This window comes from Entelurus aequoreus, linkage group LG04 (genome assembly GCF_033978785.1).
Source record: "Entelurus aequoreus isolate RoL-2023_Sb linkage group LG04, RoL_Eaeq_v1.1, whole genome shotgun sequence".
NCBI classification, from domain to species: domain Eukaryota; kingdom Metazoa; phylum Chordata; class Actinopteri; order Syngnathiformes; family Syngnathidae; genus Entelurus; species Entelurus aequoreus.
In genome coordinates, this window is record NC_084734.1 from 45,748,191 (window position 1) to 45,769,727 (window position 21,537).

At 39.4% G+C, this 21,537-nt stretch overlaps 1 protein-coding gene across 7 annotated transcripts in view; it reads left to right on the forward strand.

Annotated features, from left to right (window-relative positions):
• evlb (Enah/Vasp-like b) overlaps window positions 1-21,537 on the forward strand; it is a 118,955-nt gene that overhangs the window by 84,217 nt on the left and 13,201 nt on the right. For all 7 annotated transcript variants that reach the window (XM_062044987.1, XM_062044985.1, XM_062044984.1 and 4 more), the window contains 3 exons: window positions 4,936-5,104; window positions 7,449-7,626; window positions 15,486-15,552. In XM_062044987.1, the coding sequence (XP_061900971.1) occupies window positions 4,970-5,104; window positions 7,449-7,626; window positions 15,486-15,552 (380 nt within the window). In that variant the 5' untranslated portion in view covers window positions 4,936-4,969. The remainder of the gene's footprint in view (window positions 1-4,935; window positions 5,105-7,448; window positions 7,627-15,485; window positions 15,553-21,537) is intronic.

Sequence of the window (21,537 nt, forward strand, 5' to 3'; positions counted from 1 at the left end):
GAAACATGTTTCACCAGAAAGTAACCAGCAGTTGACAGTAAATTAACAAGTACCTGTCCTTGGACTCTCGCTTTTAAAACTCTGATCATTTGTACCTGTGGTGTTACTGTCTGTCGTGTCCATATTGACTATGTGTCTAACTGTGTGTTTGTGTTTTTCTTCCTTCCTTAGTACAATGGATGCAATTTAGCTTTTGTGCTAATTCCAGCATATTTATGTTAAGGTGTTTTTGCTGACATGTTGATTGGTATATACTGTCCTAATTCAAATAAATAAATACATCAAATAAGTGGATTAATAATATGTTTGAAAAAAAAAAAGTACAACTGGTAATGACACAATATGAGGAGGCTGCAAATGTATATAGTTCCATGATACAGATTTTACAACCCTAGTTGTAGTTAATTAAACGCGAACATTTCTGTGTGCTGAAGAAAAAATTAAATTTATATTACAACACAGACATATGTAGCTGAGCTCTGGGCATGAGTTTAAGATGTGTTGTGAAGCCTGAGGGAGATTTAATTTTTTTTTGTGTATGGAAAACTGCAACTTCAAAAGCGAGCATTTGAGGAACTCTTCTCTCAAAAATGGTGCAAACAAGTGAGGGAGATGATAGATGCAACTCACGTTTGGTGTTCGTAAACATATTACTTCCAGAGCGTCGTAGTTCGTTATGCACAATAGTGAACTCGTGTTCGACTCTGTGGTTCCTCCCTTGTCACAATTCAGCAAGGGTGAAAGCAGTGTGTGTGTGTGTGTGTGTGTGTGTGTGTGTGTGTGTGTGTGTGTGTGTGTGTGTGTTAAGACATATTCAGAAGTGCCTGATTAATTCATGTCCTATGGAGAAGTAATTCATATTTTAAAACGAGGGTGGCATGCGCCAATTCAAACTGCACGTTACTCTGTTTGTGTAAAAGTGTGTCTGCGCGCGCGTGTGTGTGTCCTCTCCTTGGACCCGCCTTCTTCCTGCTGCTTCCTCTTTTAGCACAGGACCCTCATTTATTCATGTTACTGCTGCTGCGGGGACTTTTCTCCGACATTCTCTGCCAGTTGCCGAGAAGCTGCATCTAAAGTTTAACCAAGTCGACAAGTTAAATAAAGAAAATGAATTATAAACACGTCGCTGCGCCGCTGCCGCGTGTGTTTGTGAGTGTGTGCAACATCACCGCTTGTACCGCAACATTATGTGACATACATACTTACCAAGGTAACTGAGATTAGAGTCAGTTTTGTACTAATACTAATTATTCTCTTTGGGGGCAGTTTTGTCACGTTTAAAAATGTAAATGATTATTTTGTATCCTTTAAGGCCTCTTTTGACCAGGAGCAGGTGGTAGCTGCTGGCTAACAATTAGCTGTTTATTATGTTTATGCAGTGGAACCTCTGAAAAAACAATTAATGCATCACAAAATCTTAGTTATCGGACAATCAATGTATTAAGTAACATTTACAAGCGTAAAAAATAACTTAACTTTATAAAATGTTGAAAAAAGTAAATCACCCTTTGAAGAAGCTTAGACACATGAACAGGAAGAGTAATACTGTCACTTAGTAGTATATTATAACAAAAAAAAAAGTGTGTTATGTTCAAAAAATACTTTCACTCCAAGTTATATGGTTATTGTCTCACACACACATGAAACAACTCTAAAAAAGAAGTACAAGACACACATGAAGGTGCAAGCTTTGAATTGTTTTTTCCCCTGAAATGTGTCTGGTAAAACATTAATGCTGCTTGGGTTCGATTTCTGTTGTTATCGTCACACTTTTTCTCTTTGCCATCACTTGTGCCCTTCTGGTGGTGGCATCACAAATAAAAACACATCAAAAAAAGCCAAATAAAAAGAAACCACACATATGATGATGGTACTCAGTGGCCTAGTTGTTAGCATGTCCGCCCTGAGTTCGGTAGGTCGTGAGTTCAAACCCCGGCCGAGTCATACCAAAGACTATAAAAATGGGAGCCATTACCTCCCTGCTTAACACTCAGCATCAAGGGTTGGAATTGGGGGTTAAATCACCAAAAATGATTCACAGGCGTGACCACCACTGCTGCCCACTGCTCCCCTCACCTCCCAGGGGGTGAACAAGGGTGATGGGTCAAATCCAGAGGATAATTTCGCCACACCTAGTGTGTGTGTGACCATCACTGGTACTTTAATTACATTTAAAAAATGTAATTCCCTAATTTTTTACTTTTTAGTCATATGTTTGCAAGAAATGTGATTTAGTTGTACAACTTTTACAGGTGTTTGACTCAGAGGGTTCCACTGTATTGTTTTTAGTGGCGTCCACTTCTTACTAAATTATATGTTCTTTTGGGGTAATTGAATCTACTTACACAAATACTGTATAGTAAAATTTAAATTTTTAAAAAGCGATTCAGCTTTTACCACTTGTCCCCGAGTGGTACTTTGCAGATATTGCTATAATTAAAAAATAGTGTAGGAGTATATGAAAACATAAAATTATAATTTATGCGGAAAAAAAGATTTGTATGTCAAAAATATTTATTGAACCGTATTGCTCCCAGACCTTTTCCTATGTCATTGTTTTATGGTTATCATCACTGTTCATCTTTATGACTTATCACTTGAACAAAAAAACAAAAAGAAGTAAAAACATGCACATAATTATGGTTTGAATTCTCAAATGTGTGGTTTTTGAGTCATATTATTGCAGGACATTTATGTTGAACTTTTTCGTTGACCTTTTATTGTATTGCTTTCAGTGGCGTCCCGTACAAACTGAAATGTGATACTGCAATTGTCATGTTTTCCATCCATCCATCCATTTTCTACCGCTTGTCACTTTCGGGGTTACGGGGGGTCCGGGAGCCAATCCCAGCTGCACATGGGTGGAAAGCGGACAAGTCGCCACCTCATCGCAGGGCCAACACAGATAGACAGACAACATTCACACACTAGGGCCAATTTAGTGTTGCCAATCAACCTATCCCCAAATTCACTACAGATAATCTAATCTATTTTGAGTTTTATTAGGTGGGTTAGGGTAACCAAACTATTACAAACAGCAATAAGACAAACTGCATTGAATCAATTCTGTGACATAATTAGTCCTTGTTTGCAAAAGCATAAAAGACTTTTCAAATACAGTTTGCACAAATATGTCAGTACCTCTGGCATGCTAATCAATTTTACACTAAGTGTCTGATCCACATACAATCTGCTGACATTGTAAATGAGTATGTGTGCGTGTGGGGCCAACAGCGTTGTCTGTATACGTTTTCCCATCTGACTGTGTTTATCTCAGCCGACACTGGTGCCCCTTGTCACCCCACAATAGACATAAACTCCAAAAAAGATCTAAATTGAATGGAATTATACGAAAAACGATGAGTCTGGGAACAAAACACAAGACAGAGAAACAATTTTTGACTTGCAAATGAGATTAACGAGCAAAGTCCCATCTGTGTCTTTGCCTCCCTGCCAAGCTAAAATTAGATGACGGACCCTCAAGGCAAAGCTAAAAAGCTGCGTCAGAAAAGACTCGAAGAAGAAGAAGAATGTATTTGAGGAGGAGCGAGAGAGTCAAAGACTTCACACACACATTAGCCACTTTATTAGGTACACTGAGGCAACCCAATAAGAGGAGAAACGTCTTAAAAACTGCCATTGCAAAAAGGTTATGGCTGAGTGTTATGATGTAACCATTCATTAGTGTGGTTGTAGAAGTGTTTGTCATTTCTAATAATGGTTGGTCTGAACACCATTTCAATTAATAAATGGTCGAATTTACAAGAACTTGCGTTCATATGACTATAAACTTCATCACAGTTTTACGAGAATCCTTACCCCAAAAATATTATGATAAAAAAGTTTCCCTTAATTGTATAAGGGGATAAAAAGTAATATTACTATAATACATATGTAATTAAAAGACATAATTGTATGGGAATCAAGTCGTCATTTTACAAGAACATTTACAAAATAATGTTATAATGTAAAGCAGAAAATATTTTGTGTGACTAAAGTTTTAATTCCATAATAATAAATTCAATCTTGTGATTCTAAGGGGGATATGTAAATTGGGAATAATTTAATTTATAAATGTATATACTTATATATATATATATATATATATATATATATATATATATATATATATATATATATATATATATATATATATATATATATATATATATATATATATATATATATATATATATATATTCTGATTGCACAATATTGATACACAAAGGGACAAGCGGTAGAAAATGGATGGATGTTTCTTTTATTTTTTACTTAAACGTTTTTTATTCTTATTCGTACTATAACGTCTAATTGTGGCTTTTGTAGCAAAGTGATTTCCTGCAAAGGATCAATAATGTATCACTATATGATTTAATGAGAATAATATATTTATATTTTGAAGATAACATTCTAATTTTTAGAAGAATAAAGTCATAGGAGTACAGAAAAAGTTAGTATTTTGATTTGATAAAAAAAAAAATATTTTTATGAGAATAAAATATTTTTAAGACGACTGCATGCTTTAACCAAATAAATGAAAATAGTGAGAATATGGTTGTAATACTATGAGACCAAATTTAAAAAATGTTTGTGACTGCTACTGAAATTATGGGATACTATGGTGTAGATTTCTTTTCTCATGTTTGGCCCTCATTGTGTACCTAATGGAACAATGCTCATTATTAATTTTTTTTACCAGAACCAGGAGATGATTAGCCTAACATTACATAAACACAGGAAGCAGGAGTAGAGCGCATGCAGCCGCCACATCTAAAAGACCCTCGTTAAGCTGTTTTGTTGCTCATTAATCAAACTTGCTTACAGGGCAGCCTTCAAAACAAACATGCTGTGCTTAGTTAGGAGGTTCATGTTCATGAGTGAGGCCGAGATCATTAAAAAGTCTTAATTGTGTGTGCTTGTCTGTGTCCTCCACAGTGAACAAAGCATCTGCCAGGCGCGGGCCTCCGTCATGGTTTACGACGACACCAGCAAGAAGTGGGTGCCCATCAAGCCGGGCCAGCAGGGGTTCAGCCGCATCAACATCTACCACAACACGGGCAACAACACCTTTAGAGTGGTCGGCGTCAAGCTGCAGGACCAGCAGGTCAAAGAACATCTAACATGCACTCAAGCGACACAAGGAAACACAGAACACAAATCGATATATTATTCCACATATACACACAATGTAAAGTGTCTCCATTCACATACATATAATGCAAACATCTGTCTGTCCATTCACAGACACGTAATTATCTCTCTGTTCATTCACATACACATCATGTAACCTATCTCTCCATTCACATACACATGTAGTAAAAATCTGTCACTCTACACACACACACACACACACACACACACACGTCTGTCGTTTCACATAGACACACAATGCCAAGATATAATATTAATGTCCATACACATAATGTGAACATTTGTCGGTAAATTCGTACAGACATGAGAAAACATCCCTCTCTATCTTCACATATATGCATACACATTTCCTTTCACACACACACACACACACATTTACATTTATATGTTTAGTCACAAAAATACATTATGTAAAGTTCTGTATGTTGAAAAACATTTCCAACACACTGTTAACAATTGTATGTCTATTCACATAAATACATACTGTCAACATTTGTATATCCAATCATGTTTCCAACACACTGTTGAAATGTGCCCGTCCCTTCACATAAATACATAATGTATGGAAGTATTATTGTTGCAAAATTATTAGCAAGCGCGTATCTCAATCTGTGTGTATGTGTAATCCAATTCACATGTCTGTGTACTAATGCATGTAAAACAAGAGCCAATAGAAGGTTCCTCAGTGTTGGCGCTAGGAATTTTCAAAATGGGGTCCCCATCAGTCATAAAAATGGGGTCCCGCACTAAATTTTTGGGGTCCCACTTTTTTGTAACCGTTTTGAAAACAAATGATAAATGTATGCATTATACAGTTATATTTCACATTCTATATTGTGTTTTAGGAAACGGTTATCATAAACGTTACTTAATTCATTAAAAAAAAATAATACAAAAGAAAACAAATGTTTATGCATATGTAAATTTATTTAGTTATAAACATTCATTCACTTTCTTCTTTCCTTCATGGATCTAAACTTTACCGCTGCCGGTAGTTTTTTCTATATTTGTATTTAATAAGTTGGTGGTGTATTTATTTCAGTATAAAAGTATACAAATGTTTTTGCTTCGGTCATGAAATTATTATAATCGTGTGTCAGGGCTTACATACATTATTTATCTAATGCTTAGATCTCTAGAGTCTACGTCAACTTCAGATCTATCGGTCAATTCTAATTTTTGTTTGTTTGTGTTTTTATGTTGTTGTTTTTTTTGTTTGTTTTATGCCCTTTTTGTCAAAGAAAACAGTTTTTTTATGGCAAACACACCAAATATGCAAAATCTTCCACAATTTTTTTTTTTCAAAGTGGAATATTTGATGTGAAGTAATCGGAGCCTTGGATAAGTCAATAATTCATAAAAACATAGATTTTGATTCAATATTATGTTTCGAGCAATGACAGTTTTAAAGAAAAAAAAACAGCTTTGCTTTATCAATCAACATAGCAACTTTTTTCTAAATTACATTTCACCTGTAAGCTTATTTATTTCACTTTTGTTATGTTTTATTTTATTTTAATAGTATTTTTAAAAATACTACTTAATTTTTTTTTACATTTTTAAAAATTGTACCGGAAAGTTCATTTCTTTGAAGACGACCAATAAAAACGCGAAGAATGCTCTGTCTGTAAAAATGCTTTCGAAAATGCGCATCCTTTCTGATTTCAAAGCGTAAAAAGACACAAAAAGTGTGTTAACGCCAACATTGGTTCCTGCTTCACACATATCAAAATACGCACACACACGTTTTGTTTTTTTACACCCACGCCAATCAAAATACAGACAGACATCTTAAAACACACACATGTGGATCTGATTACACACACACGGATTGATATACGGACACACACAGTACACAGATGTGAATTGGATTACACGCGCACAGATTGAGATACACGTTTGCAAATAATTTTGCTACAATAATACTTTCATAACAATGTAAACATTTCCATGTCCAATCGCATTTACAACATACTGTTAACATGTGTATGTCCATTCACATTAAAACATGCATACATTGGTCACTACATGCACCATCACTTATTCTCGCATAATGTTAACATTTTTATGCACACTTGTATGTTTATTCACACTGACACATGAAATAGACAAATACAAACATCTGTCTGTCCATTCACATAAAGTGCCAGTGAAAAGCTTTCACACAGAATGTGAAAGTGTGTCTAAAATTTGACTGGCTTTATACACAGCACACACGATGTGTAAAAGTATGTCTGTCCATTCACATACAGACGCACAATAATTCATATGCTCGGATGTGCTGTACTCTGTTCCAGGTGGTCATCAACTATTCCATCGTGAAGGGCCTCAAATACAACCAGGCCACGCCCACATTCCACCAATGGCGGGACGCCCGGCAGGTCTACGGCCTCAACTTTGCCAGCAAGGAGGAGGCCACCACCTTTTCCAACGCCATGCTCTTTGCCCTCAACGTGCTCAGCGCTCAGGATGGAGGTGGGTCCTTGTAACCATTATGTCTTGGGGCCATGTTGGTGCTTGTTATTGCATTATACGAGCAGCAGTTTGTCTCCCCCTGCTGTCCTCTCCCTCCAGCCTCGTAATTAGAAGGAGTCATTGAGAAGATCTCTCTTGGATGTAGCACATAGATAGTGCAGCTTTTCATCTGACCTAATAACACAAGAGGGACACAAACATAGCTGAGGATCTCATTCTACACTTTCAATGTGCTCCACCTGTTTCTGTAAAGGCCAATACACAAATGTATGTTTCTCCAGTCACAAAGGCACAAGGTATAAATATCTCTCTGTTTAGTCACATACACATAATATGGTATGTATCTCAATTAACATATGTACACGCACAATGCAAAAACCTGTCCGTCCTTTCATACAGACATACAGTACAGTATAATATCAACGTCAATCCACATACACATACTGTGAGTATCTGTCTGTCTGTTGGTACAGACATGCAACAAAACATCCATCTCTACATTCAGTTTGACACATTAACATCATTTTGTCCTTTTGCACGCACACGCACACGCACACACACACACACACACACACACGCACACACACACACACACACACACACACACCCTCACTCACTCAATGTAAACATTGGTCTGTTCATTCATATGCAAACATACCCTTCCACACTTAATTATTGTATGTCCATTCACACACAAATATGTTAACATTAGTGTGTCATTTCACATTCACACAATATGTTAACAGTATAATGTCTATAGTCACTCACTACACACACTGTGAGTATCTGTCTGTCTGTTGGTACTGACATGCAACAAATCATCAATCTCTATACATTCAGTTTGACACATAAACATAATTTTGTCCTTTCACACACACACACGCACACACACACACACACACACACACGCACGCACACACACACACACACACACACACAAACACACACACTCACTTAATATAAACATTGGTCTGTTCATTCATATACAAACATACCCTTCCGCACTTAACATTTGTGTGTCCATTAACACACAAATATGTTAACATTAGTGTGTCATTTCACATTCACACAAACGTTAACAGTAGAATGTCTAGTCACACGACTCGCCACTCGCCTATCAGAAGTGCTTCAAAGTAACAAAAATTAGGGGGAAAAGAATATGATTACAAAGCCAAATGTCCTGTTGTGGTAATATTTCAGCTTTAGATTGGATGGTCAATATACGCCCATTTACACGGACGAACAAGCGAGAATGCGGTGATTATGTGATGGCAACAAACGAAAATACAACCGGACTTTAATCGTTTTTCCGACTTGGAAATAAATATCACTTTAAGACGTTCAATATTTATTTAAGTAAAATTTTTGCTTACAGGAATGAGAGTCCATTTGCCTTATATGTCAGGCGTCATTCGCACATTTCACAGCTTCAAATCTTCAGCGTCTTGGACGTGGTTGAACTGGGAGTTTGTCTGTGTGAGACAGTGCACACAATGTTCATTGTTGAAATTGACTGGCCTGTGGTCTTACTGAGGGAGTCAATTTATGTCAGTATCATGCTGGTTTGTGACATTTACAATAAATCTGGCTAAGCAAAATGTTTGTGTGTGTGTGTGTGTGTGTGTGTGTGTGTGTGTGTGTGTGTGTGTGTGTGTGTGTGTGTGTGTGTGTGTGTGTGTGTGTGTGTGTGTGTGTGTGTGTGTGTGTGTGTGTGTGTGTGTGTGTGCGTGTGCATGTGCGTTTGTGTGTGTGTGTGTGTGTGAGGAAGGGGTGGGGTGATGTTCATGTACCTATGTGTATGATGTGGCTCTTTGCGGTAACAGTAAAAATTGTGGCTATTGTTCTCTGACTGGTTGGCCACCCCTGCATTACTGTGTCCATTGACATGTACACTTATTATTAACATTAGTGTATCCATTCCCATTCTAACAGGATGTTAACATAAGTATGTCCATTTACGTTCATACGCAATGTTAAAGGCCTACTGAAATCCACTACTACCGACCACGCAGTCTGATAGTTTATACATTAATGATGAAATCTTAACATTGCAACACATGCCAATACGGCCGGGTTAACTTATAAAGTGCAATTTTAAATTTCCCGGCAAACTTCCGGCTGAAAACGTTCCGATATGACGACGTATGCGCGTGACGTCAACAGTGGAAGCTGAAGTATTCGGAGCCCGTTGAATCCAATACAAAAAGCTCTGTTTTCATCTCAAAATTCCACAGTATTCTGGACATCTGTGTTGGTGAATCTTTTGCAATTTGTTTAATGAACAATGGAGACTGCAAAGAAGAAAGTTGTAGGTGGGATCGGTGTATTAGCGGCTGGCTGTAGCAACACAACCAGGAGGACTTACTTGGATAGCAGACGCGCTAGCCGACGCTAGCAGCCGACCGCACGGATGATCGGGTGAAGTCCTTCGTCCTTCCGTCGATCGCTGGAACGCAGGTGAGCACGGGTGTTGATGAGCAGATGAGGGCTGGCTGGCGTAGGTGGAGCGCTAATGTTTTTGTCATAGCTCTGTGAGGTCCGGTTGCTAAGTTAGCTTCAATGGCGTCGTTAGCAACAGCATTGTTAATCTTCGCCATGCTGGAAAGCATTAACCGTGTATTTACATGTCCAGGGTTTAATAGTATTGTTGATTTTCTGTCCATCCTTCCAGTCGGGGATTTATTTATTTTGTTTATATCTGCATTTGAGCCCGATGCTATCACGTTAGCTCAGTAGCTAAAGTGTTTCGCCGATGTATTGTCGTGGAGATAAAAGTCACTGTGAATGTCCATTTCGCGTTCTCGACTCTCATTTTCAAGAGGATATAGTATCCGAGGTGGTTTAAAATACAAATCCGTGATCCACAATAGAAAAAGGAGAGAGTGTGGAATCCAATGAGCCCTTTTACCTAAGTTACGGTCAGAGCGAAAAAAGATACATTCTGCACTGCACGCTAGTCCTTCACTTTTACGTTCCTCATCCACGAATCTTTCCTCCTCGCTCAAATTAATGGGGTAATCGTCGCTTTCTCGGTCCGAATCTCTCTCGCTGCTGGTGTAAACAATAGGAAAATGTGAGCAGCCTTTCCTCCGGTGTCGTCACGCTACTTCCGGTAGGGGCAAGGCTTTTTTTTATCAGAGACCAAAAGTTGCGAACTTTATCGTCGTTGTTCTATACTAAATCCTTTCAGCAAAAATATGGCAATATCGCGAAATTATCAAGTATGACACATAGAATGGATCTGCTATCCCCGTTTAAATAAAAAAAATTCATTTCAGTAGGCCTTTAACATTAGTATGTCCCTTCACGTTCATACGTAATGTTAACATTTGTATGTCCATTCACACAAATATACTGACATTATTGTGTCCATTGACATTCACACTTAATGTTAACATTAGTATGTCCATTCACACAAATGTTAAAATTAGGGTGTCCATTCACATTTCCATTCACATTCCAACATAATGTTAACATTAGTATGTCCATTCACATTCCAACATAATGTTAACATTAGTATGTCCATTCACATTCCAACATGTAAACACCAGTTTCTCCATTCTTATTAACATTACCATGTCTGACCTAAACAGATACTACTCCCTCTAGTGGTTAGGAGTGCAAACTGTGAGCATTAAGGAGTACAACAGTACTACATGATGAGTGTATTCCTATACTTTATGAAAAAATTTGTCATGTGATATCAAGGATTATCCGTCGGTTGCGTTCCCAGACATGTCGAACTATCTTGTGCTCCAGACGCCACAACCAAACAGATGGAAACTTGGAAAAACATGGAGGTCTATAACTTATTTGTGTGTGGCTGTGTCAAGGAAATTGGTATCAAGACTCTACCGGAATAATACGCATCGTTTTTTCTCGGATAAGGTTGCATTTCATGATTTAACTTTGCGTCTACAGCCATGCAGACGAGAAAGGCTAAATGGCGCCAGGTACCCATTGAGAACAGGGGCAGCTTGACCATCACGTGTATTTAATGAGTGTACCGTAAGCCGGATTTGATGTCATTTAAAACCAAGGTACAGTATAGTGGAGTACTGTATAGCAGTGATTCTCAACCGTTGTCCACGCAATGCTCCATCTAGTCGTACGCCAAAAAAATCACTTAGTTAATTTATTTTCCTATATTTAAACACAGTGTTACTGTTCTAATTGTCTTTAATGTTACAGAGGCCAAAATATTAAATATACTAGTTTAGAAGTTTACGGAGTTTAAGAACCACTACTGTATAGTATAGGGTCTTAGGCCAATAAGAGCATGTCAAAGTCAGGCATTAATCCTAGATTTCTCTTTTTTTCTACCTAAATAAATTCATGTATGTGTCCATAATCATCTTGCGTAGGAGCAGCAGAGTGCAGGAGGTCTTTGAAACCTGGAAAGACTGCTGGATTGTATATCTGGAAAAAAATTCCTCACCACTACGGATCGATACAGGGGCCGCATCACTACAGATGCCGCACCGATACACCTGTCGATTTCCCGACACACTCTTCCCACACTAGTGAACAAGACTCCGAGGTACTTGAACTTCTCCACTTGGGGCAAGATCTCCTCCCCAAGCCGGAGATGGCACTCCACCCTTTTCTGGGTGAGAACCATGGACTCAGATTTGGAGGCACTGATTCTTATCCCAGTCGCTTAACACTCGGCTGCAAACCGATCCAGTGAGAGTTGAAGATTCTGGCTAGATGAAGCCAGCAGAACCACATTGTCTGCAAAAAGCAAACACCTTATCCTGCAGCCACCAAAACTGGTCTCGTCAACGCCCTGACTGTGCCGAGAGGTTATGTCCATAAATGTTATGAACAGAATCAGTGACAAAGGGCAGCCTTAGCGGAGTCCAAACTTCACTGGAAACGGGTCCGACTTACTGCTGGCAATGTGGACTAAGCTTGGACACCGATCATACAGGGAGATTATTGCCACAATTAGGCAGTCCAGTACACCATACTCTCTGAGCATTCCACACAGGACTTCACGAGGGACACGATCAAATGCCTTCTCCAAGTCCACAAAGCACATGTAGACTGGTTGGGCAAACTTCCATGCATCCTCAAGGATTCTGCTGAGAGTGTAGAGCTGGTCCACAGTTGCACGACCAGCAAGAAAACCATACTGCTCCTCCTGAATCCGGGGTTCGACTATTCGGCATAGCCTCCTCTCCAGTACCCCTTGATAGACCTTTCCAGGAAGGCTGAGCAGTGTGATCCCATGATAGTTGGAGCACACCCTCTGGTTTCCCTTCTTAAAGACAGGAACCACCACCCCGGTCTGCCAATCCAGAGACACCGCCACCGTTGTCCACGCAATGCTGCAGAGTCTCGTCAACCAAAACGACCCCACAACATCCAGAGTCTTTAGGAACTCCAGGCGGATCTCATTCACCCCCGGGGCCCTGCCACCAAGGAACTTTTTAACTGCCTCGGCAATCAACCCCAGAAATGGGAGAGCCCACCACAGATCCCCCAGGCATTGCTTCTTCATAAAAAGACATGTACGTGGGATTACGGAGGTTTTCAAATTATTCCCTCCACCGATCTACAACATCCAGAGTCGAGGTCAGCAGCACATCGTCCCCACCATACACGTTGTTGACAGTGCACTGCTTCCCCCTCCTGAGGTGGCGAATGGTGGTCCAAAATTGCTTGTCGTTTTCCATGGCTTTCCTCAACTCCTCCCATGTCCGAGTTGTTGTTCTTTGCCCGCCAAAGCTGGAAGCCGCGTAGTCTGACGGTACCTGTCCGCTGCCTCTGGAGTACCACAGCCCAAAAGGACCCGATGGGACTCCTTCTTCAGCTTGACGGCATCCCTCGCCTCTAGTATCCACCAGTGGGTTTTGGGATTACCGCCACAACAGGGACCAACGACCTTGCGGCACATCTCCGATCGGCTGCTTTGACAGAAGAGGCCCGGAACGTGGTCCACTTGGACTCAATGTTCAGCACCTCACCCGTGACATGTTTGAAATTCTTCCGGAGGTGGGATTTGAAACTCTCTCTGATGGGAGACTCTGCTAGACGTTCCCAGCAGACCCTCACAATGTATTTAGGTGTACCAGGGCTGACCGGCATCTTCCCCCACCATCTGAGCCAACTCACCATCTGGTGGTGTTCGACTGAAACTCCGCCTTTCTTTTCACCCAAGTGTCCAAAATGTGAGACCGCAAATCCGATGACACAACCACAAAGTCAATCATCGAACTGCGGCTTAGGGTGTCCTGGTGCCAAGTGAGCATATGGACACCCTTATGTTTGAACATGGTGAACGGTATGTATAATCTGTGACGAGCACAGAAGTTCACTAAGTGTTTAGGTCCGGATGACCGATTATTCCAATCCAGCTCTCCAGGTTTTACTGTCATGGCCAATGTGAGCGTTGAAGTGCCCCATCAGAACAAGGGAATCACCTGGGAGAGCACTTTCCAGTACTCCCTCTAGCAAATCCAAAAAGGGTGGGTGCTTACGCAGCAAACAGCAGTCAGGACCCGTCCCCCCACCTGAAGGCGGAGGGTAACTCCCCTCTCGTCTACTGGGTTGAACTCCAACATATAGGCTCTGAGCCTGCAACGCCAGAGTGGAAGAGAGTTCAGCCCCTCTGGAGTGGATTGGTTCCAGAGCCTTTGCTGTGCGTCAAAGTTAGTCCGACTAAATGCAACCGGGACTTCTTCACTTCGCGCACCCGCTTAGGCTCCTTACCCCAAGTGAGGTGACGTTCCACGTCCCAGGAGTGAGCTTCTGTAGCGGAGGATCTGACCGAGAAGGGCGGCTGTACAAGCACATTTACACGTTATTAGTGTTTTTCCATTCACATAGACACATAACGTGGATGTTTGTATGCCCATTCATATTGACACATAATGCAAACCTTAGTCTCTCCATTCACATAAACACACGCACACAGTTACATGTTAACATTGGTTTGTCCATTCACATAAACCAATGTTGTTTATTGTCTTCTCTTTTCACGTTTTTTGTCTCCTCCTATTAACCCTTTTCGAAGGATTCCCCCCCTGGCCTGAAGATGTAATCCTCTGATGCTGGCTCAAAGTGTGAGCGGGCATTGGACATTTTGTGCATTGTTAGGGTCCTATATTTTAATGGATAACTTTGGTCCATTCCGAAATGTACGACCTCTAGGTACGCCATCTGGTGGCTCACTTCCCTACTGCACCTCATGCAGAGTCACCACTGACTGTTTAAATGAACACAACCTTTTTGGAACATGATCCCAGTGCTCGCTGCACTTCTGCTGCCTGAAGGTTTGCGTTACAGCGCCATGACAGATGATCCCGTATTTAGCCCGATGTAGGGGGAGGGGGTCAGGTGAAGTGATGGAGGAGGTTTGAGGGCAGGTGTAGGCAAGCTATGGTAGTTAACAGGGAATGGTTCTGTCAGTGCCTCTGTGTCTGCTACAGCCGCTTCCTCTTCTTCAGCATGGCATGTAGGTGGACTACCTCACTACCTCGTCTGTCAATATATGCATGATGTTGACTTTTGAATGCCTTTCCTGGTTGTAGCATGCATGTTTCATGCAGGAGTGGACAGCTAGTGTGCGACTGATGTTATGATGCTATGTATTTGTTTGGGTAGACAACTCTTCTACTTCTGAACAGCTACTCACAAAAAAAAAAAAAGGTGTCAAAACATGCACACCTACTGTTTTGCTGTGGCTATTATTTTTCTTAAAATGCATCACACTGCAGCGCTATTATTCAACCTCAAAGTTTGATTACATATGTCGAATTGACTTGAATTCACTGTCAGTGTTTTCGGGTTTTTTCAGTGCTTATTAGTGATTTTTAGGCTCAATTTCACCTCATCTGTTTCCTCCTTTCCAGGTCCAGCTGTGCAGCGTCAAGCCCAAAATGGACCGATCTCAGAAGAGATGGAAGCCCAGAGAGCAAGGTGACGTCATTATAACAATAAATTGTTTAACAGTCATGCCTCGCAACCTTGTGCTTCTTATTTTGCGGCTTTACTCTATCACGATTATTTTAAATATATTTATTTTAAAAATCATATCACAGTTTCTTGCTGTTTGACATTTGATTACAGCCTATTTTTAGTCAATCATATGTATGTTTCAATTTTTTAAAAATTTTTTTGCTTTAATTAAGCATTGTTTATGCATAAACATAGCTAAATGAATTTAAAATACAAAATTTAATCCAATTTATGGCACAGCAGATCATCGTCATCATTTAACAAGTTGCAGGCATTATTTTCACTGTTCGGTGGTTTTCTTTAAAAACTGTGTGTGTGGGAGAGAGAGTCTATATTACTTTACAGTATGTTTATTTATGTGACTGTAAAGGTGACTGTGTATGTGTTATTTCATGTCTAGAGCGGTATAAAAATGTGACAAAACATAATTTACCGTGACTATGGGTGAAAAATAGTCGTTTGGCTAACTCTGGCATATTAAGAGAAATGTGCATCATAATGTAATGTCCCTGTAACTAATAATTAAGTTTAAATGAACTAATTTAGAAGAAGGTCATAAACAGGGTTTTTTAAGCACTATGAAAATATTTGATTTGTAAAAAAGAATTCCCACATTGCAGAATTTCACTTATTACAGTTGGGTCTGAAACCAATGAAAGGGGCTGTTTGCAACATGTACACAGATGACTAGAGGGCGCCAACTTTCCAATGTATTTTACACAGTATATCCCGCCCTCTTAAGGCTTCTCCTATGTCATGACGTAACTATGTACATACGTAACACATTCACGCGCATTAGCTTAAGGTGTTGTTAGCTAATAATAGCCATTTGAATAGCTAGCGTTAGCTGTCATTGAATGTATTTTCTATCATAACAGCAACATGACTGCAAATTGTTTGTTGCTTCTCTTGGACTGCTTTTGTATGTGTGTACACTCTCCCTGCACGTACGTGTTGACGAGAGTGGGTGTGTGACAGCCATAATCACCAATCACTTTATTCGGGTCTGTAAAAATGTTTTTTTAGATCAACTTTGGAATTGTGAAAAATATAGACAATCGTCAAACAAATGTGTTCTGTTAAACCACTAATGGTAAAATAGGCATTTTTGTTATATTTTTTGCCTTGAAAAATGTAACTGTGAGGAAGTTGCATACAGCCATTTTAAGAGCAATAAACATCACTCAAATCATTGTACGGCCAATAATTGCAGGTAACAAACTAGTCTGTTATTTCACGGAATGGAGTGCCGAAACAAAGAATTCCAAGCGTTGGTGACTTAGTCTCTGTATTTTTCTTAATGAGTATGAATACAAAATAATCCACCATGGGGCCAAAGAAAGTTGTGATGGCCAGCACTTTGGTAAAGTAGATGATAGTGTGCACCTGTCACTTAATAGTAATGACATTTAATATAATAACCATCATAAGGGTGGCTTTTGAATTCAAGAAAGAACTTGTAGGAAAGTACCTAGATGGTGTCCGTGTGGCTCCTCTCATCGCCGCCTTCAGCAACAAGAGTTTTCTTTAAAGGTAAACGTGATTGTCATGCATCATTTATGTTTTTCATTTTATGCATGTAAAATATAATTATTCTTAATCAAATGTTCAAATTAAATATTTTGGGTTTGTCTGGAAAAAAATAGCTTTGGTTTTCGTGTGATTTGTTTTTCATCTGACCTTCTGGAAGGGAATACTAACAAAAACCGAGGTACTACTGTATTTGTCTGCTTCAAGACACTAGCACAAAAATAAGAACACTGATAGTCACTCTCAGTTTGTAGTTTTTCTACTCAGTGGGGGGAGCAACAAAAAAAGCTCCATGCTCTGAATGATGTGATGCAACCCTTTTCCAAATGAGTCTCACCTTTGAGCTTTAGCAGACAGCTCATTGGTTTCATGTTGGATTAAAGAAAAAGCAAATGTTGACTTAAAAAAACACAAATCTCCTCGCGCACCCAAATAACAATTTAAAGTGGATATGTCATTAAAGCTCAGTTGTGTGGTGTTGCTGATCCTGATTGTTTATTCTTCGTTTCACATTTTTGATTGACTTGAATTTCTCTAACATGTCAAAACAAAAAACAGACTTTTTGAACAAAATGTGTTTGTTGTTGTTCTATTTAGTGCAATTGTTGTCTTTTTAGCACATTGAAACCTTGCATTGTAGCAAATATTATCAAAAAAAATCAGTGGGTGAACTCTGAGTGAACCCAAAGACGAGCAGTGGCCGGGATTATTAGACTGCTGTGTGTGTGTGTGTGTGTGTGTGTGTGTGTGTGTGTGTGTGTGTGTGTGTGTGTGTGTGTGTGTGTGTGTGTGTGTGTGTGTGTGTGTGTGTGTGTGTGTGTGTGTGTGTGTGTGTGTGTGTGTGTGTGTGTGTGTGTGTGTGTGTGTGTGTGTGTGTGTGTGTGTGTGGAGGATGCGTGTGTGTATATGCACGCATTCATGCTTGCATGCGTGTGCGTGTGTCTGTGCAGTCAGCCATAACTTGACTTTTGTTTACATTGACATTATTCGCCCAATGACTCATTCTGTGACATTTTATATGACGGAGCGACCACTTAAATTATGCATACTACATTCCTGAAGACATTTAGTTCTATTTTTTTACTGTCCCAAGACATTTTCAAATTTCAGTTTCAATTTGTTGAATAAAAAGTCTCAAAATAAAAGGATCATGTTTGTCAGCGCAGAACTGTATGTTCGTTACTTCAACCACGGGGTCTCCTTACACTGCCGGGTAGGAGGTCTACAAAAAGGAATAACTTTCGAGGTCTCTAATTGAACAGTGGCATAAACAACTGTGGCTGTAGACAACCTCCTAATATAGTTTTTAATAACTCCACAAGATGGCAGCATTTTCCAGCAGCTTTATCAGCTGTTGGAGTAAAGGCCATTTGTTACACGTGTACTGTGCTTTACTGCTGATTACAATCAACTCATCAGTGATATCAATGATGACTGAGCAGTGTTCTCTATAAATGTTTTCTCTATAAATTTTCTGCCGTCATTCGTCTCTTGGGTCGCTCTTTACTCACCATATTATTCTGCCCTCCCTAAATGTTGGAATATAGTTTAGCAGATATGTAAACAGTCCTTTAAATTAGAGATGAACAAACTTCCAACTTGAGGTTGTTTATTGATAGCCTCTATGATTAAGTTAATGTAAAACTAATCACAGAGAGTACATTAATATATATATGAAGTGCACATACTCGTAGGATTCAGGATAAAATCAACGATGCTGTTTGGTATAAACTTTTAAAAAGCAATGCAACCATACAGGATAGAGGTTGGCACTTATGCCGCTAGCTAAATGCTAACATACAATGGACATTGACAGGCTAAACAAAATTAGTACTGCAGCAGTTTAACAAGAGAGATTTTAACGTAGCAAAATTGACATAAAATAGAAAATGCATTTCTACTTACAAACATATAGATGCTAACTTTGTACAACGAGACCAGTCTTCTCCTCGGTACTGAGTGATGACTAACTACAGGAGACGGTTGCATTGACCTCAAACAAACAACATTGTTAATGTTACTTGGAACATGATTGTCAGGAGAGTGCAGTACTATCTCACCTGGAACGATAATTATTACATTCCTGCAAAGCTAAATCCAAAAAGATGTTTTAGTTTTTTATTTTGTGGCCATCCAAATTTACTCATGGCAGGCCGCCACAAATGCATTTATGTAATGGAAACACTGTAATAAATGGCCAAGTGTCATTTCCTTTCCACTCTCTCATGCACTCCAAATAATTATTGGCCCTTTTGGAGTCCGGATTTGGAATTAGCAGTTTTACATATCTTGGTGTTAACGTTTATATTTCACTTTTAGGATTGTCACGAGACCAGAGTTTCATTAGTCGGCAACCTTTTGCATCTAAAGAGCCATTTGGGCCAGTTTCCACCAAATCAAAACCCACTTGGAGCCACAAAACCTATTTGGTCACTATAATGAAATTAATGCTACATATACGGTTCCCTTTAACGTATTGTCACATTATTTTCCTGTCTTGTTCTCCCCCCCGTATTTTGCATGTTCTTTTATTACTGGTTTATTTTGTGGTTTTCCCCTATACTTTCCTTGTAGGTAAAGACCAACACCTGTCGCCACCTGACAATTAGTCAAGATCCAATTTTGCGGGATTTCTGTTGGATGAACTGTTATGTTGTCACCGGTTTTGAGGGTTCCAGGTTCGATTACCGCTTCAGGACATTGCAGTCACTGCTGTTGTGTCCTTGAGCAAGACATATTACCCACCTGCTCCTAGTGCCACCCACACTGGTGTAAATGTAGCTTGAAGTTGTAGATAATGGGTTTCACAATGTAAAGCGCTTTGAGTCTCTAGAGAAAAAAAACGCTGTATAAATTAAATTCACTTCACCTCACATTTTTGCTGTTTTCTTGTTTGTTTTATTTCTCTAAAAATAATTGCTAAATTATTTAACAACAGATTCGAAAAAATTAATGAATAAAAGTGGAAAACTCGCAGAAAACCAATACGAATACAGAGCAAACATTTAACTATCGACAGCAATAATCAAAATAACAGAGGAAATCACCAGTGCAATAGATGGTAAACAGTTTGCAGCTGCAGTGTTTATGGATCTAACAAAAGCATTTGACACAATTAACCATTATATCTTAATCAACAAATTAGTACGGTATGGAATCAGAGGAAGCTATTTAACCAACAGGAAGCAATACGTGTAGATAGGAGAAAAATATGTCAATAGTGCTAGAGATATCTTGCAGCGTACCCCAGGGATTAATACTTGGACCAAAACTGTTTATTCTATATATAAATGACATTTGTAAAGTTACAAAGGACTTAAAGTTTGTATTATTTGCAGACAACACGATGGTGTTTGGTTCAGGAGAGAACACACAGCAGCTAATACAAATAATAACAGAAGAACGGCGTGGCGAAGTTGGTAGAGTGGCTGTGCCAGCAATCGGAGTGTTGCTGGTTACCGGGGTTCAATTCCCACCTTCTACCTTCCTAGTCACGTCCGTTGTGTCCTTGGGCAAGACACTTCACCCTTTGCCTCTGATGGCTGCTGGTTAGCGCCTTGCATGGCAGCTCCCGCCATCAGTGTGTGAATGTGTGTGTGAATGGGTGAATGTGGAAATACTGTCAAAGCGCTTTGAGTACCTTGAAGGTAGAAAAGCGCTATACAAGTATAACCCATTTATCATTATTTATTTATAAGAAATGAATAAATTAAACAGATGGTTTGACAAAAACAGACTATCTTTGAATCTCAGTAAAACGAGCGAGGGCGAGCCTGAAGCACCAACTCCACATCTGTGACAAGCTTCCACGAATAAATATTTTGGAAACACTGAATTTTGAAGAGAGCAGGCGTTTTTCTTCGGTGCTAACTCAGTTCTAACGCGTCGAGCAATGACGCGGCTCGCCAAGGGAAAAGTGTTCTGCAGTATTCGGTATACTGACAATACTGGAAAAAGCAGGTATCGATGTATTTTTTTGTGTGTTGATATCGACTTGCTATCGAAATAGTGATACTTTTGACGACCCTATTTACTTTTAAAAACGGTTTATCTTGTTTTGGTTGGTTTTCAGTAAAACCTTACATGTGTGACATTACAGATTTTGACGTAGTGTACTAATACATTGGGTCATGAAAATGCAGATTCAGTCAACTAGAACAGCAACCTTAACTATCACAAGAGATATATTGCTGCCCTGTCCACTAAAGAAAAATAGTATAGAGCCGCAAAATGTAACAGCTTATAAACTTTTAAAAGTTTTCATCTTTTTTATTTCACAGGAAAGCAAGCCGTATGTTTCCTTTTCATTTTCTCTTTTCTTTTTTGGCAAGGATTCATGGTTGGCTTACCCAGGGAGGTTTCACACTCGAGAAGCTGAACTGAAGGCAAAGGCTTTCTGTCGTTTTTTACTTGCCT